General features: G+C 41.8%; 2 protein-coding genes across 4 annotated transcripts in view; one reads left to right on the forward strand and one right to left on the reverse strand.

Moving 5' to 3' along the window:
• Trim9 (E3 ubiquitin-protein ligase Trim9) overlaps positions 1-17,874 on the forward strand; it is a 78,796-nt gene extending 60,922 nt beyond the window's left edge. The window contains exons 1-10 of one of the 3 annotated variants that reach the window (XM_070289110.1): positions 8,605-8,705; positions 9,091-9,186; positions 9,262-9,393; positions 9,460-9,561; positions 9,719-9,878; positions 10,627-10,659; positions 12,086-12,225; positions 12,544-12,682; positions 14,803-15,036; positions 16,454-17,874. In XM_070289110.1, coding sequence (XP_070145211.1) covers positions 8,616-8,705; positions 9,091-9,186; positions 9,262-9,393; positions 9,460-9,561; positions 9,719-9,878; positions 10,627-10,659; positions 12,086-12,225; positions 12,544-12,682; positions 14,803-15,036; positions 16,454-16,743 — 1,416 coding nt within the window. In that variant the 5' untranslated portion in view covers positions 8,605-8,615 and the 3' untranslated portion in view covers positions 16,744-17,874. Of the gene's footprint in view, positions 1-8,604; positions 8,706-9,090; positions 9,187-9,261; positions 9,394-9,459; positions 9,562-9,718; positions 9,879-10,626; positions 10,660-12,085; positions 12,226-12,543; positions 12,683-14,802; positions 15,037-16,453 lie in introns of those variants that run through there. The other 2 variants (XM_017170171.3, XM_017170172.3) reach the window with 2 other exon arrangements.
• A 1,125-nt stretch (positions 17,875-18,999) lies between these two features.
• LOC108076924 (lipase 1) lies at positions 19,000-20,719 on the reverse strand. Its single transcript, XM_017169968.3, has 3 exons — positions 20,461-20,719; positions 19,734-20,405; positions 19,000-19,678 (listed from the first exon to the last, which is right to left on the reverse strand). Exons 1-3 carry the CDS (start codon positions 20,572-20,574, stop codon positions 19,097-19,099), a joined length of 1,368 nt encoding a protein of 455 aa, XP_017025457.1. The 5' UTR covers positions 20,575-20,719; the 3' UTR covers positions 19,000-19,096.
• Positions 20,720-21,268: the final 549 nt, after the last annotated feature.

Consider the following 21,268-nt stretch of genomic DNA (forward strand, 5'->3'; position numbering starts at 1 on the left):
GGCCTCTTTTTTTGGGCCAACCTTTCCAGCGAAATTGATGTAACAAAATATTTATTTAGCAAACTTCCTTACCGACATCACTTTTCAATGAAATGCCATTAAGGCTTGAAAGGATTTTGGTTGCAAAAAAAAAAAAATCTACAACTTGTTGCCTTTATTATTGTTGTAGCTGTTGGTATCTTGTTGTTGTTATTGCTGCTGTGGCATGTGTGAAGCGACGGCACTCGAACAATTTTCGTGGCACAACAAACAAATTTCGTTGTCGTCGTCGAAATACGTGAAATTTTTCCAGCCACTTCACAAATTTGCCAGTTGTTGTTCCGCCGCTTTGTTGTCAAGTGTTGTGTGCGGGTACACTGTGCTACGTAGGTGGTATTGTCGGCAGCATTTGTGCCATCAGATCGGGAGCAGCCCACAGCTCTGGGTCCTTTGCAACCGGAATATACGAGACCACTTGACATTTCAGCAAATTAGTTGCGCCTTGATTTTCGCAGCTGGGCTCCAGTTACTCAATTGGGTTTCGAGGATTTTTGTAGAGTGGTTCGACGGGCTTAGTGGTTGCTTTAGGGACACTGCCCGGATGTTAGCACAAGGATAATGTATCAATTTAGGGGGAAATAGTGGCTGAAATTGGCACAAACACGAGATCATGAAGGGAAAGTAAGTAGAACTAACATAATATTTAAAAGGGAAAAAGTATTAAAGGGGATCGGGCTATTTGTACATAAAATAATACATAGAGTCCGATTAATCCTATTTTAAGATTTATATTTTACAAATTATGAACATATTTTTTTTACTTTTCAAGATGTTTTATCAACCCAAAATTATTTAATTTTTTTCAAAATATTTTCCAAAAGTTTTCTATTAAATCTTCTATTAACAAATATTTTTTGAATCCCGCAATCGTTACAGTTTAGTAACCACCTGCATAATCCATGTTTTGACACGCTCCATCGATGCTTTAGGCGCTTGTTTACATTTCCCATCCACAATACCCGATCCCCACTTCGATTCCCCGGGCTCAATTAACATGTTTTCTGGCTTTATGGCTGGCGAAAAAAGAAATGCAAAAAGGCGAAATGCGAAACTGGCAGCAGTTAGCCAGCACTTAACCCGTCGCTGAGACGTCGTCCAAATGGCCACAGTCGCTCCCATAACACTTAAAGTCACATCCCGGCATCGGCATCGCCATACCCAGTCCCACCTCCGAGTGGAAGCCAGGCCGAGACCACTTTGTGGGACATTTAGTGCAGAATGCGAGCAGGCAAATTATGGCAGCCATCAATAAGGCAATGGGGAGCTGGGGAGCAGTCGAAGTGCTCGAGAAATCAGTGTAAATATTAATTTTTAAATGAGCCATCGTTGGGTGGCACTCACTCGGGGAAAGAAAATACCCAGGGACATAAGGAACACTACAGGGTTAATGCACTTTGGGTGTCGGAAGAGAGTTATATATTTTATGAGAGCATTAGGTGAAGTTTCAGGGGGAAGAAAAATACCTTAATCATGTTTAATAATTTAAAAATAATAATTATATATTAAGCAACCTTTGGCTACTCCTAAAGAACCCATATCTTCACTGAACCCTGCTTTTTCAATAGTCATTGACCGCTCTTGCAAGAAATGGCCACGAAAGAATGCCTCCTAATTGGGCCCGAGGCGGTCCACTCCCTTTTTAGCCGCTAATTGATGGACTGCTGACATATTGGGTAAATTTATACAAATTAAATTATTAAGGAGCAGAGCCAATACTCGCTCTGACTCGTTGGGTCGCCCCTTTTCGAGAGCGACATCGGTTTGTCAGGCTGTCAGCATTTTGCCGGCTGCTCCTGCTTCTCTGGTATGCGGCTTGTCACTGCCAGATCGCTTCTATTCCGCTGGCTTCAGTTCGGTTTGGCTGGGTTTTGTTTGGTTGTTTCGGTTGGGAATCCCCCCAAGCTCGCAATATCTGCGGCCAGGCTGCCGGGGGAAAGGGAGAATTCTGCGGGCCGAAACTTATTTATATTCGCTGCTGGAGGAATCGGGGAGCGAATATATCCCACGAGAGTCCGTGTCAAACATGTTTAACAGAGGACTACCGCAACGGGAACAACAACAGCAGCAGCAGCAGCAGCAGCAGAGGCAAAGGCAACAATGCATCCGACAGCAATAACAATAACAAACAAAATGGAAACCAGTTTGGGTTGCCCTGTTGTGACAATCAAAATAAAAATAATAATACCCCGATGCTGAACACAGAACCCAACACAAACATTGCCGAAAAAAGAAGGCACCCAAAATGTTTGCAACTGTCAACTGGGAGGAACAACGCAAAAAGTTCCAGAGTTTTGTTTTCGTTTCGGGTTTATTTTTGTAGAGATGAAAAAATACAGCGATTGGGTTGATAAAAGTATATGTTTTTTTTATGCATATTCCATGCCGGTCTGTGGTTTATATGCATATTTTTTAAAGATTAGAAAAGTGGTTAAAGAATTGAATTTAGATAGGAGTAGAAATGCATTCAATATATTTTTTTAGAGGTAGATAAGGCAAGGCAGAATTTAAATCCTTGTCAATCATTAGCTTAAAGACAAATTTAGAAGAAATGTAGTCCCCCTTTGCCAGACTTTTTCCCTCGACATGTGTAATCTGTCATCCCTCTAATAATACTTTTTCTTTGATATATAAGCTCCCCCATTTGCGCATTTTCATGACACTAAATGTCACTAATTTGACATGAACTGTCAGCGCCACTAATGCGAATATGGAAAGTGTCGAAAATTGCATAGAGCTTTATATTTTCAGCAGAACATTCTGTCGCATTAGTTGGCACAAAATAATGGGGGACGCTTGCAAATTGATGCTGAATGCTGAATATAACGAAGTGAAATTAGGAGCCAGGAGTGGGGGCTGGGGAATTGCTTCTTAGTTGGTCCCTCAGTGGCCATCCGTATAAGGCGTTCCCGGCAAGCAGCGCACATCCAAATAAGGTCAAAATTGCGAATATAATTTCTGCCGAAGTGAGACTCAGTCCCCATCTCTCTCTTCCTCTGTCGTTTGCCGACTTAATCCTAATTTATGCGCAAATAATGATGAAGACTGGTTGCCCTTCCGTCGAGAGAGACTCTTTCTTTCGCCGCCGTCGACGAGATTAAGTGGCTCACAGTTTGCCCAAGCTGCACTCCTTGGCCAGATGCCGTTATGCATTCTGAGTTATCCCGCGCAGGGGGTTGTCAACCAGCTATAGCGACTTTCTGGATATTGACTTTGGGTCATCGAAAAGTCGAGAAAAAAAGGGCTTAGGACGAGGCGTTCGTAATGAATTGTAAACGCAGACACGTGTGTCGCCTCTTTGGCGAAGGGGATTAACAATCTTGCGAATGTCTAGAAGTCAGGGTTTACTTTGATGGATGGAAAGTTTCTCAAGGATTCACCCCTGCGTGGTCATGACTTGGGCACTTCCTCTTGCCAGACTCACTATTCCCATGTCCCATTCCGCTTGATTGGCTAGCATGCACTGTAAAATATTTAACCAAGTCTTTACAATTATATTCTACGCAATTTTTAGAGCAGTAAATCATACATTAAAGGTATTTCAAATCATAGAACCAATCCTTACAACCGTTTTTACCTTTTTTTATTCCTTAATAGTCCCAGCAACATAAACTTATTTTAAAAGTTTATGCGACTCCATTTATTTGGTATTTAAAAGGCATTCGTATAGAAAATCATGTCACATTAACAAATCACTTATTAAAATATTTGTTTACATTTATTTACAAATAAGAGCTCATAAACAATTTTTATTATTATAACTTATAAATAAACCTCTTTTTTCCCTGTGCAAAACTCGTTTTCCGCTCATAGTAATTGTACCATTGCTGACCAAGCGCTGGCAACGTGTTCCCCTTCACGGTTCTGTTGTTTTAAATTTGTCATGAAAATATTTTGATTGTTGCGCATTCACACCGCTCCCCTTCGATGCCCTCACCTTCTCGCTTGGGTTCTTCGGCGAGTGTTCCAATAATGTTTCACACACCCCCGGGACATCGGAACGGGAGTCCCTTCCCCTCCTGCGCCAGATGCCTCCACATGCTCTACATATATGTACATATGTACATGTCTCTTTGCATGGATGTTTTCCAAATTAGATTCTGCGGTTTCCGAATGTCACTCTGTGTTCTGTGTCTGGCAAAGGACTTTCCCTCATTTGTTTATTTACTCCTTGCTGTGTTTGGTCTCCCATTTCCTTTCTCATTTATTTTTGCACCTCTCAAATGATATTTGCTCGGTAGTCGCTAATTAATTAGACGAAGTGCAGTGGCTCAATAAGCTGTCATCTGGACTTATTTTTAATCGCCAACTTGGCATGCAAGGCAGTCAGGCAGGAAGGCAGACGACGCCGTCGTAGCCCGTAATCCAATTTAAAAAAGCATAGCCGTCAGTCGCTTCCTTTGACTGCCACATAAATCAATGGGATGCGCGCTTAAAATTCATATCTTGTCAGAGTGTAAGTTGTATTTTAAGCTTTTTATCGGGCCCCAAAAGACGGCTGCAATGCGCCCCGCATTACTCATGCCTCAGAGGACGCGGGTGGTTATGAATGGATAAATGCGAGGCAGAGGCAACTGAAACTGCCGCCACAAGGTGAAGCACAAGTCAAAATATTGGGCCAGGTGAGAGGAGCCCAGCGGCGAGTGCGCAGCGGAACTTTAACGTTTTCAATTAGGGTGATTCATGATCAGAAAGTTCTTCAATAAATAAATAAATTATTAGTTCTGTATGAATTTCCCAGATTATTATTATTATTGTTATTTGATTATTTGTATATAAAATTGCGAGGGAATGCAAACTTTGGCTTCCGAGGTTAGCTTCCCTTCTTGTTTAAGGTTGCTAGCTTTATAACATGTTTAGCTTTTTAATTTCTTCCTTCTTTGATTAGTAAAGATTTATCTGGTTTAGATTTCTGATAATAAACACTAGCTTTCATATACCAAAACAATTTACTATTCATTTTCATCATCATTGGCTCACCCTACTAAGCCCCAGAGTAAGACCTAAAGACACCATAATTTTTGTGGCTTAATCTTTTGGCCATTTTCGGCTGCATTGGCTCTGGCAAGAAGAGCAATTGCCAGGGCCACGTGTTGCATGTGCAACACGAAATGGCTGTAAATAATATTTATGTGCGTTAACGCCGAAAGACCGTATATGGATCGAGGCTTACATGTGTCCGGGAGTATCCGCAACACGAGCTACTTGAGCCGGTCTCATATATCCGCGGCTTTATGGCTTAAATGCGTTATAATTCAAGCCCGACTGTGGACTGCCGGCCACCTGTTCGTCGGACATTTGAGTCGTTGTCACGTCCCTCACTTCACCCCACGGCGGCATAAATATTGGCCACTAGTAATCCCATCAAGACTTGTGGATTGCTGCTCTCGATGAGCACTCATTTGGGGGAAATCCAACGCATTTTCAGCTCTGAAATGTTCAGGCCTTATTGGGCTGGAAAATATTGCAAAATCTCTGGTTAACGACTCCTTTGACTCCGATTTTTCTACCCTGACTTCTTGTTAATTTTACGCCAACAAAACACGCACCTAATGAGCCTCAGGCTGTGGCACGATCCATGCTGCGGAATATCGTTTATTTATAGCAGTGAACTGCGTCGTGGCTGCAGTCTAAATTATGGGCAACAATATAAGGCAACACTGGACAGCAGGGAAATAGTTTGTAAAATATTACAGTAGCAGAAAACAAGTGAGAGAAGTTTAACAAGAAAAAAAGAACAACAAAATACGTGGATTTGAGTTAAAATAATAATTTACTTATTTATTTATAGGTAAAATCTCCTAAGCAAATGCCAAAATCTTTGAAGACTAGTGTAAATTGGGACTCCAACACAGTAGCTAGCAACTTGTTGCGATTGCAGCGGCGCCAGGCAACATTCTGTTGAATCCACGACCACGTCGTCGCCAGCTAGTCTGCGATTTTAATCTTTTCCTCTTGGCCAGCCTATCCCAGCCCTGCTCCTGTGTTGGCCAAATACAAATTGTGCGAGATGTGAGGTGAGCTGGGCAAAGCGTTGTCAACGCTTGGGTACAGCCTTTGGCCTGCTGCCATTTCCCAGAGATCGTATCTGGGCATCTTTATAGTACGACTCGCAGACTCATTTGGCTTTCATGTGGGGCGATAAGCAAATGGCAACGGCATAAATGTTAAAGGCAAAAGCCCAAAGTATTGCTTAATTTGTACACAAAATTAAAGAAGCAATTTAAAAGCTGAATTGGTAAAATTCTCATGGGAAGCTCTTGAATTAAATTATAACAACTGCAGGCATTTATTTTATTTTTATATGTTTGTTTGCCTCCAGACTACTTTACTTGATTAATTAATTTATTTATCTTTGGGTTATGGTCATTAGAAATTTAAATAATAGATAATAAATAAAGCAAAGATTTATATACTTTTGATAATTAACTTTTCGTTAACCCTTCAGCTATTTCCTGTTTGCAATTTAGTTGAGATTTTGTGGCTTTGTAAGCTTTTTCTCTCATCCATGAGAAAATGATTTCGAGGAAAAATAAAGAGAAAATAAAGAAAATATATGTTGAAGAGTCTTTTAAATATACTTAAAGACGTAGATAGCCGTAATGGCCTCATAATTTCATAATAATATTCAAGATAGACATCTGGTTATTGCCAGATTTTTCATAGGCAAACTTGGCATGATTCCTGCCTCTCCTTGGCCATTTTAATGTTCACAATTTAATGCACAATTTCATGTGTTTTGCGGCTCGCGTGTCGTGTCCCATTTGGCAAAGTCTTCCTCCGTTTCGGGAGCTGGGAGCTCACTTAAAGCACATTGTTGCGGCGTTTATCATATTAATGTGAGTGACTGCCATCGTTGGCCGGGTCTTTTAACAACTTAATAATTTATTTGGCCCTCCGCCCGCGGAACATGTGTCACGGCCACGTCAGGAGCTCAGAAGAGGGTTCTTAAATTATTTACACGACTTGCATGCGTGGCGGCTTTAAAGAGGTTGCGTCTGCGGCGCATAAACATGTCATATTATTATTATTTTTTACAGTCTGATAAAAGTTTCGCTCGCTTCGAGTGCATCTTATTTTATGGCGATGCGTCATAAAAAAACACACAGAAGTGAGCTTTCAAAAAAGTACAGAAAAATGAGCGTTTTCTAAAGGACAACGAGCAGCAACAGGAGCGGGCAGCTTATCAATGCAAAACAGACTCTCAACTCTACGGTCCGTCCTCTTCATATTCGAAATCACGCCCCCACTTTCGCATCCCTGAAACCCGCTTTCCCCCTGTTCCCGTTCCATCTGCATTGTGCAGGAAGCGTTGAAGCAACCCTTGAGGGATTAAATTTCAACAGTTTGCCGCCCGCGTTGCGCATTCTTGGCCAGCACTTTGCTGGTGCTCCTGCCTCTACTCCTCCTGCTCCTGTTCCTTTTCCCGGAAAATCCCTTGCCGACTTCTCGGCGCTTAGCCATCTGTGCAACTGTCTATCTGCTCACTTTTCGGCCAAATGGACAGCGTTTAAGTGAGGAGGAGAAGGCATTCGACTAATGAATGTAATCGTCATAAGCTGCCCTTTTCGATGACGAGCAGGATTCAACTAATTACGAGGTCCTGTCTACAAAATATTTCCATGTAATTGGACGGCTTTCATTGGGCTGCTTTGGGTAGAATTATGAATGCCAGACAAATGCATTCACTTAAAGTAAGGATTTGGTTGTTTGTGGCTGAGGCAAAGCTCCTGCTTGAAGTATTTGGAAAACTTTGAACTTTAGAAATGGTTTTGGGATGAACTGAGTTAAATATTGGATGAATTCTTATTTAAAAGTAAGAATTAAACTACAGCTAAAATCTTTGTATTAAACAAAACCTCTTTAATGTCAAGGGACCTCCTCTCCACCAACATAACTAACTTTATCTTGTCTTAATAAAACCGGGAAAGCAAAACAAAACCCTGCATTTTTAGCTCAGTGGCAAGGACATTCTCGTACCTGCAGCTATTTTGATTTGATAAGCAAACAAAGGCGACAAACAGCAGCAGAAACAAAAAGAAAAACCGTGCCTTGTGCCAGCTAGCAAATAGAATAAAATAATCAGAAAGCAAACGCAGAAAGTGGTAATGAGGATACGCCGTGTCTGACAATGGAAGCTCCCCCAAAGGGGGAAACAGAAACGGAACGGCGTTGCCTGTTTTTCCGTTTGTCTGGAAAAGTGAAAAGCATGTAAATGCCCAAGGCGGGTATTATAAGGGGGAGGTTGCCCAACCCTATCCCCCTCTGATTTCTATATTCCAGAGAGCAGACACTTGAGGCAGAGCCAGCTGGACAATAATTGTGCGAGGGTGCCCGGCTACCAAAGTGTCCTTAGGGCAAAAACAGGCCGGAAAAGGGGGGAAATGGGGAGCTAAGGAATCGCAGGAAGAGTGTCCTGAACAAGGATGTGCCAAGTGCCAAGGGGCGTCGGCGGCGGGCCGAATGCTAATGAATTGAAATTGTCGGAGACGCGGGCGCGGGGCGTATGAGCAATTTAATTGCTGAGCAAATTTTCCACTGATGAAAATTAAATTGTTCATTGGGTGGCGTGGCGTGTCATGTCACTGTCAAGAGCAAATGTTTCCAATGCCGCAACATCAACATCAACATTGTTGTCTCTCCCCCAAAAAAAACATTCAACAAATGAGGTTTGCAAATGTCGGCAAAATGGCAAAGCTTGCGTGATATTTATTATTTGTAGCCTGCCGTTGTTTAAATGATATTTCGAGCGATTTATTTGTGGTCGGGCTTGGTTGTTTTTTAATGAAATCCACCCTTTCCCCTCTACCCTCGGGAGCTCTCGACTTTGACGTGTAACTATGAAAAAACGAACGAAAATATTATATGGCAAACGCGAGCTGTCACCGCGGGCGTGACTAAAAGTTGCCATAAAAGAAGAAAGCGCAAACCGTAAACTTTTATTACTCTGTACAACGTAGTGCACATTCCTGGGCTGTTTTTAATTTTCCCGTTGTGATGGCATTGTCCTGGCGTTGGAGATTCATTTTTTTCCGTTTTCGTATCACTTTGCAGACGGAGCTCTCGCACAATCTGCAACAATTGTCGGAGAAGGCACGTTCCACGACCGAATTCATCCAGCGCCTCAAAGGCATGAGCGACAAAGTAACGGTAAGTTGGAGAGAGGGGAAGTCCCGGAGTCTAAAATCTGGCATCCATCTTGATGATACTCTGCGTCATCCTCAGGAATCCTGCATGGAGTTCGAGCGGTTGGTGCACGCCCAATGCGAGGCCCTAATCCAGGCCATTCACGACAGACGCGAGTATCTGCTGGAGGCGATTCGCAATGACAAGGACACCAAGATCAGGATACTCAAGGTGGGTTTTTTGGGAGTTTACTTTTTTAAAGAAAAATATCCTGAAACTTTTCTTTATGATTCACAGGACCAGCAATCGAACTGCACTGGCAAGCTGCAGCAAACAACGGGACTTATACAGTTCTGCATTGAAGCTCTGAAAGAGACTGACAGCGCCGCTTTTCTGCAGGTATTTTTACTGATTTAATGTTAAATTGAAGAAGAAGGAAAGCTAACTTTTTGAAAAAATGACCAGAATTGGCTTAATAGACTTGGGTCGAAAATTAAAATACCCTGCTATTGTATAATAAAAATCATCCTAATTATTTAATATTTTTATATTAAAGGTGGGCTCCATGCTTATAAATCGAGTGGCCAACACAGACATGACCTGGCACCAGGAGGTCACCAATGCGGCCCCTCGGGTCTCGCCCATCGTGGATCTGACCCTCGATGATGCGGCCTTGGCCCGAGCCATAGATAACTTGAACTTTATACAGATGAAAGGTGAGTTTATAATTTAATTGAATATCATCAAGGCTGCTTACTAAACTTATAGAAATGTGATTTTTTTATACAAAGTATTCCGTTTAGGAAGTTGAATAAAAAACTAGAATTTAGAAAGTACTTGTAGCAAGAATTAGAGTAAATAAAATATGTTAAATGTAGAAGAAACCTAATCAGGCTCTTTCCCCAAATTCAATATCATTGTGTCCTAACCACAGGGGCTGAATTATTGGGCCCAACTGTATGTGCTAAGCAAAACCCGCCTCATAAATATTGTCACTAATTACGCACAAACACACGCACACACCTGGCCAAAGGTGTGACTCTGGGCCACCCTGCAAACAAAAACAGAAAACATAAACATAAACAAGGCCCCACTCTCATTCTCCCCTTGAAACAATAGCGGAAGGGCCCTCGAATCAAGAGCCATTGAAGAGTTGGGACTCTGAAGGGGTTCAGAAATAGTTTTTGTGTGGCGAAGAGTTCCTATATTTAGAACTGAAAGTGCTGGGAAATTGAGAAGCTGACAAATTTCGGGGAGAATTAAAGTGAAAGTGTTGAAATCGGATAGTGCAGCCTCATTGTAAAATAATTTATATACCGATTTAAATAGAATATAAGGCAGGACAGACCCCTTGCATTTGATATTTGTCTCTAACATTTTTGTGCTTCTTTCATTCTGATTGTGCCGCTTGTGCTCTCATTTAAATGAATGTCCACATAAAATATAAACAAAAACCATCTAAAGCCGTCAAAGATGGAGATGAAAGATGTCCGGCAGGTGAGCAACTACAACATCATCCAACCACAAATAAATGCAAGACAAAAATCCAAATAACTTTAATGAAAAAATCAATACAAAACACCGAAATTCACAAAAGCTTAATTCCATAGTTTGTTTTTCTTTTGTTTCTGGACATTCTTTGGTGCTTTTAACTCCTCATACACACACGGACTCAAGAACACACCTACACACGCACTCACACATCGACCTGGCCTTGGTCGGCCATTTTGTTTTCAAGGATTTGGCCATTGCTTTCTGCTTTTGTTTTTCATTCTCTCTTTCTTCCGGGCCGCTCACGCCTACGCATAATAATTTTTCATTTTAATTTAAGCCACTAGCAGGGAATAAAAAAAAAGAAATAAAACAAAATGCCCCGAAAAATGCGTCCAAATATTTTCGTTTCTCGCTTCCGGTTCCTGGCGAATGTCACCAATGTCTTGCCTCGGTCTTGCCGCAGCCTGTCAACTCTCCGGAGGCGGTGGGCGTGGTCGGTCAGCGATGTCACTTGAAGTGACATAATTTTGTACTTTTCACGCAGCGTTTTTCCTTTGGCCTGTCGCTTTTCATTTGACTCTGCCTTCGGCCCTCACTCTCCTGCCACCTCATTATTTCATGCTTAAGCTTTCATTTCGCATTTTCCGTTTCCGTTCTTTATATTGTTATTATTTTTTATATGTAGCCAGGCTCTTTTCTGGTATTTTCGCCAGCAATTGACCCTCTTCAAGGCCTGTTCTCGGGCTTATCCCTTACACTTTTAGCCTGATTGCGACGAGGCACCTTGATTTCTGTGGCTACAGAGCTCTGTGACTCCGGGTTTTTGTTTCGGCTTTGACATTTGACAGCTTTTGGCGCCTTTTTAATTTGAGCGCCGCAGAGTCAAGGGAGCGGAAACCCCGAAAGTGTCGTCATTTTTATGTTTATTTTGTGGCATAATTTTAGGCGCTTCACTTCGCTCTCTGCCATTTGTGTTGTGTCATGAATTTTTATTGCCAGGCGTTGGTTTTATGCCTCGATTTTATGGCGTGGCGTGGCCGTGGTCCCCCTTCGGGCAATTAATAAAAAAATGAAAGCCCCAAAACATTTGATGTCCCTTTGACAGATTCTCTCCTCTACATCTTTTATTTTTCCAGGGATCATTTGCTGGTTTTCGGGTTTCCATTAACTGAAACTTTTTTTATTGGTTGTGGTTTATGTATTTGGCTTAGTTGTATTGATAGTTTGGCTTACTTTTATTTATTAACCAATCACTCTGCCTAACACACACACACATTCTTTGGGTCCTTGACTATCTCTCTACACTTTCTGTGGAGTATTTATTTGGTTATAATTAGCACTACTTTCGATTATTTGCACTTACACTGGTACACGTTTTCATTTTACTCTAGAAATATATTTTAAAATATTTCCTTTTTATTGAAAATAGCTCCCATGACTCCAACTATACTGCCATCGGATTGTTCAGCGGAAAATAATTCAGTGACTGTGGCGTGGCAGCCACCGAATCATTCCTTTGTGGAGGGTTATGTCCTGGAATTGGACGATGGCAGCGGTGGGGAATTTAGGGTAAGTTATCATTAAATATAGTGATTAAAAATCAAAATTTCAAGCAGTTTATAAACCTAGATAAGGCCTTAAAATTGAGTTTGTTATTAAGAAAGAAAGAGAATAATTCGATTTATTTCCTATAATAATGCTTTTGCTTCATATTAGTATATGATTTTTACTTAATTCTTATTACACATTCGAATTAAAGGCCTCAGCTCATTAAATATGGGAGCTGAGTGCCCCAATCCGACTGTTGATTGGCCCACTGAATGGCTGTCATCTTCCAATTTATTAACCCAGAACTTTAATTTGATTCCCAACCCGACCCCGAAACAGGAAGTCTACTGCGGCAAGGAAACAATTTGCACCGTGGACGGGCTGCACTTCAACTCGATGTACAATGCCCGGGTGAAGGCCTTCAATTCCGCCGGAGAAGGTGAATACTCGGAGCTGATTGGACTGCAGACTGCCGAAGGTGAGTCCACCTCTACTAGCTTTTTCAATTAAGCTCCTCCTGCCTGCTGCTGCCAGCCGGCCTCCTGCTTGCTTGTGAGCTACTTTTCCAACTGTTTTATAATTTAATCCTTTTCGGTCATGCGCCACCCCATTTCCATTCAGGACTCCTCCCGTCCTGTTCCCTCGCTTCGTGCTTTGCATGTCAAACAGCCATTGACCCCTTTTACGCCTGCCGGGTTCAGGGAGAACGTGAATGAAAATGGGAGTGGATTCGGGACTGGAATGGGTGTGTGGGGAGAGGGAATGTCTTGTGCAATCCAATTCTCACTTGATTGATGCATGCGCCACCTGACAGCAGCTCCTTTTGCTCCGCCAGGCGAACCGCCGCATAAAGTTATTTAATTTATAAAATGGCCAGAACGCTTCCTAGACCACTTTACTGCCGGTCTCTGGGTTTCTGTTTCTGTTATTAGTTGGCCGCCATTAATTTGCAAGTTTTAATTGATTATTTCGCGGCATCGCCAAGCGGGGGGTTTCCGAACCCAAACCGGAACCGGAACCCGATCCCGATCCCACTGCAAATTGCCATTTTATAAAGTGTTTACACCGAGCGCGTGTCCCCAAGTAATTAACGGAAAAACCAGTTAACAGTTTATGGCTCGTGACACTGGCGGGCGGTCTGCGCTAATGACTTGGCTCTAACACCTCGCAGACAAACAGAAAGGCCCTAAGACAAGGTATTTGGTGAAGCAAGAGGGTTAGCAGGGGATCCAATTACTTAAAGCAGCAGGGAAGCTATTTTTGAAGATATTTATTTTAGGATAATTTTAAATAAACAATTTAAAAAGCTGCACATTAATAAAGAGCCTTTAAAGACTGAGAAAACTAAAAGATATTTATTTTTGTTATATATTCACGTAATGCAGAATGTGAACTAGAAATTATAGGTTTCTATCCTTTATATATTTTAATATACTCCCAAAAATACATACTGGCTGATATAAACCTTCTCTTTAGCTAACATTAAGTCTCCAAAACATAGTTTTAAAATCTCCAACAAAATTAAGAGAGATTCCAAAGGACAGAATACTCGTAAATTAGATCGCATTAGTACTCTTCCATATCCCTTTTAATAGACTCTTAATCCCAACTTCAGACAAAATAATTTGGCAAACATTTCTAGTCTCCCTTTCTCTCCTCTTAGTTATCCAATTAAGAAAACTGAGAACAGTTTATAACAGCTAATTAAATGCCGACATTTTCAGAACTCCCAAGAGTCTATGGTGCTTGGTACAAATCCCTCATAGTTTTAATCGCAAAGTCATATCCCCGACGTAAACAAAACAATGCCCTGCCGAGGAGTCCGTCCTCCTGGCCCAGATGCTTGCTTTGTGGCTTGTTTGGCCACACAATTGCCTTTGGTGGCCAATAAAACAGGCAACGTCATCGTCGTCAGCAGACCGAGAACTGGAGTCCCGACTATATATACTATATATATAGGGCTGGTCCCAGCTGATTCCAGACTAGCCTCGGCCACTTAATGCGGCCACAACAATAAAAAAGGAAATTTAATAAAGCACTCGACTCGACGCCACTCGTTGCCTACTTTGCGGCGCATAACAGCATAAACTATAAGGAAAGGACTCTGACTCGGACTCCAGATTGCACTGGCCACTTGAGCTTTGACAATGGGGAAAATTGCAACCAGTCAGACTTTGTTTTTTTCTTTCCACTTTTTCCCTAGTCCGAGACACTGCAAAAAGTAAGCTGGCTAAGCTGGAATAGGAATCGGTTAAGAAGGGAATTCAAAATGGGGTTTATTTGGTGAGATTTAGCTAAGAGAGCTTGAGTTAAGAGAATTGAATTATATAAAGTTATAAAATGACTAGTAGATTAAACTAACTTATAAATTTATTACAGATTTTTATAGTAATATAGAGAATTAATTGATAAATAAACTTTAAATTATTATAACTTACAAACCCCTAAGATCATTACTAATAAAACTGTCTTTGCTATTGAGTTTTTCTATTTTTCGCTTTTTAGAGATTTTAAAGTTATATTCCCCATCTTCTATATCAATATTTTTTCCACTGTACTCATCAGGTTCATTTTTTACCCCATTTCCTCCCATTGCAGTGGCCTGGTTCACGTTTGATCCGGTTCTGAGCGGCGGCGCCGGATCGGGCTTAATCTTTAGCAAAAACAATGCCACCGTTAGCGTCGAGGGCTGGGAGCACCGTGTAGCCCTCGGCTCCGTTGGATTCTCCCGCGGCGTCCACTACTGGGAGTTCACCATCGACAACTACACGGCGGACACGGATCCGGCCTTCGGAGTGGCACGTATCGACGTGGCCCGCAACAAAATGCTGGGTGAGTGCATCCCCTCTAGCTCTGGCTGTTCCTTACCCACAGCTCAGTGGGTTACTGGTTGCATTGGAAATTCAATTAAAAATTCAGAGCAGGCAAAGGGAGGGAAAAGAAGTTTTGATCGAAAAAAAGGTAGAAAAAAACCAGGAAAACCAGAAGTGGAAAATCTGCACAACAAATAGATTCTGGCGTTGACAAAAGATCCGATACGTATGCGGAAAGTTCGCAGCTAATAGATGCGAATTCAGAGGGGGAAATTGGGGGAACTGGAAAGGGCAGCAAGGGGATACTGGGAACTTAAAACTTTGCCATTTTGCCGCCTCGCAAGGCGAAGCCAATAAAATCGAGTGCCAAGTGGAGGCGGGGGCGTAACGAAAACTTTTGCCATTTCTTGTTGCATGTGCGTGGGGCGGAAGGCGCAGAGTTTCGTTACCAGACTGAGACAAACACAAACAAAGGCGGAAAAGAGCACAAAGAACGGAAGACGCGGAGGCGCCTTGAAGTATGCCGCAGCAAATTGATTGAAAATGTGCGTGGTTGCGTGGGAGGAGGCTCTAGGCGCGAGTCGATACCCAGGGCGACTTAGAATGCAGACAAAAGTAATTAAAAGTGCGGCACTTAAACTTTTGTCAAATGCAAAAGTTTATTCTTGCCACAGAGAATCGCTTGCTCTTATTTTTTATTTATTTTTCTTTATTTTTTTTAGAGGACTCGCTGTATATCTTTTTTCACTTAGACAATTTATTCCCCAAGCTGCTCACGCGCCATTTAACACGTGCCCTCCGGCAGCAACGTCCGCTCGCTGGTAAAGCGGCAGAAACTACGGAAAACTGAAGTTTTCGAATTAAATTTTCATATGCAAAGCGAGGCAGGTGGTGCCCCCCAGCGACTGACATTGACACTAACAGTTGCAGTTTCCAAGTTGTTTTACGACGACTCTCATGCGTTCTTAACCCACTCCCACTCTGTCCCTTATCCTGTCGCTTGTTGCTCTTGCATTTGTCAGTTATAATTCCACAGGACTGGCGGGGCAACGGAGACAGGAAAGTGACAAGCTATGGATATCAGAGGACTCCGGGGACTCAACTTGCCGGATAAACTTTAAAGTTCACAACTCGGAATCATGGGAGGAAGTCAGCGAAACTGAGAGCAAAGATTATGATAGTGAGGGATATTAATATTCGCCATAAATTAAAATAACGATTTAAGGAGATTGAACAGAGATTGGGGAATAAATACAACAACTACCCAAACATTCAGTTTAACCCAGAAATTAAGTTTACTTCCGGAAGAAATTATTATTGGAATTATTAGTGCTTACTGGGAACATAATTAATTTTACAACAGGGCCAATAAACTTCCCATTTAAAGAACTAAAACATACTAATATTTTAAATGTATTTTTTAAATCCCCCTTCAGGCAAGGACGAGAAGTCATTCGCCATGTACATCGACCGACAGCGCTCCTGGTTCCAGCACAATTCCGTGCACGAGAGGCGAGTTGAGGGCGGCATAACCACGGGAAGCACCATCGGAGTACTCCTCGATCTGGAGCGGCACACACTGAGCTTCCTAGTCAACGAAATGCCACAGGGATCGGTGGCCTTCCGGGATCTCTACGGGGTCTTTTACCCCGCAGTGAGCATCAATCGAGGCGTCACCCTGACCATGCACACGGCCTTGGATGCGCCCAAGATGGACTACTTCTAGGGAAGGTCGGATGGGATCCGAAATAGCAAATTGTGTACATAAAAAGAGAGAAGAGAGAGCTTGGCATTTGACGACAGTTATCGGTGTCTATATAGAGCATTACCTTAATACGAACCAACAGTTTACTCAAACAGCTTATATACTATATGTGTGTACGTGTAGTTTCGGGCAAGGTTCAGCGACATATCTCCACTTAATCGTATCTCTACTCGTAGTTCTATGGGTTCACTGTTTGAAAAACGCTGCGCCAAAAAGGAAATAAAATAATTCAAAGCATTTAACGTTAATTCTACTTGTAAAATATAATAAAGAAGCTCTGCATGTTTTGCCACACACAGAATAAAGCCAAAAATCAAGCACCGTGCAACCACAAAATTCAAACTTAAATCGTAAACACCAAAAAAAAAACGAATTAAATTTAAACGCAAGCGATAAAAAACTGAGGTAAAAATCCAATTAGCAATTAGTGTAGCTAAAAATCAGCAGCTGTATGTCAAATACATATATACGCATTTGTTTGAGGCTAAAATAGAATCAAAATCAGCGTGTTTTTTCTGGGGAAGTTTTTTATTTTGAAGACTGAAAGCAAGTATTCTTTTTAAGTACGACGAAACAGAAAAGATCACGTTACAAATTAAGGCCTCAATTAATCACAAAAAATTAAAGAAAACTTTTGCAAATTAAATATTTAAGAGCACTGCAAGAATTGCATTAAACGAAAACCAATTTAAAGCCAACAGTTTCGCTTATAAAATCAAATATGCATCTGAATATTAATGTTTAATGTACAATTAAGTTCCCTGTAAATATTGATGTATTTTTTAATACCTAAAAACCATCGGCTATTCTAGTTTTTTCCTATTTAAGGTGTAATGCATAAAATTAAATTCCACTGTGCGTACGGACTATTTATACTTTTCAACTTAAGCCTATCTACAGCGAAAAAAACGACAATTAAACTTAATTACCAGTACTATGCATGTTTAATATTTATAATTGTAATAATATACAAACAAACCGAAGAGCAAAACGACAAAAAATGTAATTGCATAGGTAACAACCAGCACACACACAAAAACACAAGTAAATGAGTTTATTTAACAAAAAACGGAAATAAAATAAATATGAAAAAAGGCGTAATAAAACTAAATAACTTTTCTTTTTTCGGGCGAATATAGATGGATTTAAGGTAAGCCAATCTGGGAAATTCGGGTTATTTCAAGCGGGAAGAAAAAAATACTTTTTAATTAGAGCCAAGCTGAGTGCAAATCTAAAAACTTTCCCCTGTTTTCCGCGTTTGCATTAATGGAAAAGCCTCACGCAAGCGGGAGTTCGTTGTGCCAATTTCTGTGCGGATTCCCGTGTTTGTTCTGCTTAAGCGGCAAATGTGTCGCCAACAATGTGGAATTCTGGTTTTTTGTTTTGGCATTCTCATTCACTCACAACACGTACACAACCCACAATGGCCCACACACTTTCGCAAATTACACACTTAACTTTGGCGCCGCGTTTGCTTAGAAAGCCGGCATGTGTCAGCGGCAAGAGTCGGGGCAGGACAACAATTGTTTGCTGCTTTTGACAAAGGCATAAATTTTAATGAGCACAGTGCACGGTGCACAGAAAAAACCGCCAAAGAAACTATTGTTACTTGGGATGCACATTGTTTGGAACTCTATTTATGGAGAAGAGTCCTGCGAGCGGGAAACGCATCAAAGTGCAATTTGTATATCCGGGTTGCAGTTGGTGAAACTGACAAGGAAAAGCGCTTAGCTGCGGCCCAACTTCCGCCTCCTGTCGAGGGAGACAGGCGACAAGACATGGCAGAGACAGGACATGGGAGGACATGCAGCAGCAGCTGCTCCATAGTCGTCTGCTTCATAAATCATAAAAAAAGAAAACTTTAGCCGCACGTCGCCGAACAAGAGAAACTCCCATCCGCCGCCTCACATTTTCACATTTTCCCAGCTCCCCTCGGGGACCCCGGAAAAACTTGCCCCCGCAAACTAACCAACAGCTGCTAAGTGTTGAGTAAATGTTTTCGCGCCTCGTTGCGCTCTCGAATTCCCAAAACGTTTCCAGTTGTCGTTGTTGGTGTTGGCTACATGGCGGATGTGGCACGTGATTGCAGCAGTTTACCCGCACAATCTCATAAATAGAAAGAAAAGCTGAGTTTTCAGGCGTTATTGGCAACTATCTTTTATCTTGTTTTTCTCCCAAAAAGCATGGCCAAAGATAGGGTGAAGGGATTTGCGGAGTTATATTGAATGTGTGACAATATGTTCTTTAATTTATTATTTTATGTTTTCTTGAAGATATTAAAAGAAATATAATGTCAACATTAGAACCCCACTTATCACTCCTCTCCTGGAGATTCTGTGACTTTCTTTTGGTGAACCTCTTGATCCACTCGTTCTCCTTGATTTCTTTCCGTACTCTCCTCTTTGGCCACCGTATCAGCTTCCTCGTTTCCCTGATTCCCCTCCACCGCAGCTTCTGTGGTCAGTTGGGTGACCTCTTCCTCCACCGGCGATCCTGTGGTCACATCTTTGCGTTCTTCGCCCGACTCCCAATACTGCATAACTTTAAGGACCCTAGGCATGACCGTACGCCTGGCACTAATGCCCCAATGCATGTCCATGTGATTCCACTTGCGATACAAATGGTTCTCCACGACATTGGGCAGCAGCTTAGCCAGCCGCTGGACATCCTCAACAGCCGAGAGGAAATCATTGCTGCCATAATACAAGGCCACCGGAGCCGTGATTCTTTCCAGGCGATAGTCTGGCGGAGTGGGTCGTCCATAGACACGCTGGTTCTCCTTGGCATCGTTATCAAACTGGCAGAAGCGATCCGAGGTCTGCAGCTGCAGATAATGAATGGGTTGCTTAACATTGCAGCCACCGGGAAGGTGGCCCAACACCGCTGGAAACATGGTCTGGGAAAAGGTTTTAATTAATATATAAAAGCAAAAATGAATAACAATCACTTACCATGTTGTGTTCCTCTTGATTCTTGCCCACAATCTGCCAGTAGAAGCGTACACATGTCTTCATGACTCCTGAAGACTGGAGGCACTGATTAAGGTATAAAGGTGAGTTGGGAAATAGCTCAAAGTTCTCTCCAAAAACCCCTATTCCCATGCGTGCAATTCCCATGAGCGGTGCCTTCATGTGCCGCATGAAGGCCACCGGGGCCATGGCACTCATCAGATAAATTTTGGCATTGTATTCCGGCCTGCTCGATGCCATTACAAAAAAGCTAGTGGTGCCCTGGGAGTGACCAAAGTAGCTCAGCTTTTGGTAGCCAGTTTTGACCAGGATAGCATCGATCATGGCAGGCAGGTCGTACATCCCGATCTCGTGCCAGGAGAAGCTCCAGTAGGCCTTGTCCGTATTGGCATTTAGCTTGACATGGCTTCGTGAGTAGCGATTCCCCCGGCAGTTGGCCAGCCAAACGTCATAGCCATTGTCGTAGAGGTAGTAGGCCAAGCCACTGTGTGGGCCCATTATAATCCAAGTGGCGGAAGTGTCCTGCAGACCATGAACCAGAAGGACAGGCTTGGCCCCAGGTCGGGGAATGCGATGAAGGGTCAAGATATACTTGTCCTCGGTGGTCACCTGGTGGGCTTCAGCTGGATACTTGTACTTTTCCAGGAGTTGTAACTGTTCAAAGGAAGAAGTTTGATTATTGGACTCTGATTTTGGAATCGAAACTAACCGTTGTAAGACGAGCATCTTGCAGGACACTCGCCGGAAAGCTATCCTCTATGCCCCCGAGAACTGGCGAGAGCACTCCCGCTAGCACTGCCAAAACCCAGATCGCGTGTCGCATGACGTTCGATCCGTGACTAAATCGAGCTTACTCCGCCAACCCACTGGGTTACTAAAGAGCAGTAATTAGTACGTGCTGTTTTCTAGGTAATATTTTTCGGTGCTTATCGAAAAATCGCGGCATGCTCAATTTCAGTTAGAGTTTCTGTATATATGTATGCTACATTAAATGTGTTCTATAACTTGCTCAAATTTGAGCAAATCAAAATTCTGTTTTCTAAAAATCATGGTCAAAGTTCAGAGAGTGAACGGCGTTAATTGGTAGACAAAAGTCCCAGCACTTAATTAGTTTGCAATTTTCTGAAAAATCATGCGGAACGGCTAGACTAGATATCGAAATAATTTTTATATATTGCGAAATTGCATTGTAGTCATTATTAATAAAAAAAAAAAAACAGAATTCAAATCATTATTCAAATTATAAATTATATAATTCAGAATTGAAATAAATGAAAAAATTAAATAAATATATAAGATACATACAATAATTAGTTTTTATTGCTGGAAAAAATGTCAATGATCTTTGAGATACTCTATTTAAAATATCTTTAAGAAGTTTTTACATTCAATCGGAAATTTGTTCATTTTTGGTTTTAATATTTTGTTTAATTATTTAACCCACCAATCATTTCCAACCGGGTATCTAATATTGGAGCTCTTCTATGTATGTATGTTTTTTTATTATATTTCTTGTT

The sequence above is a fragment of the Drosophila kikkawai genome, chromosome 2L, assembly GCF_030179895.1.
Source record: "Drosophila kikkawai strain 14028-0561.14 chromosome 2L, DkikHiC1v2, whole genome shotgun sequence".
NCBI classification, from domain to species: Eukaryota; Metazoa; Arthropoda; class Insecta; order Diptera; family Drosophilidae; genus Drosophila; species Drosophila kikkawai.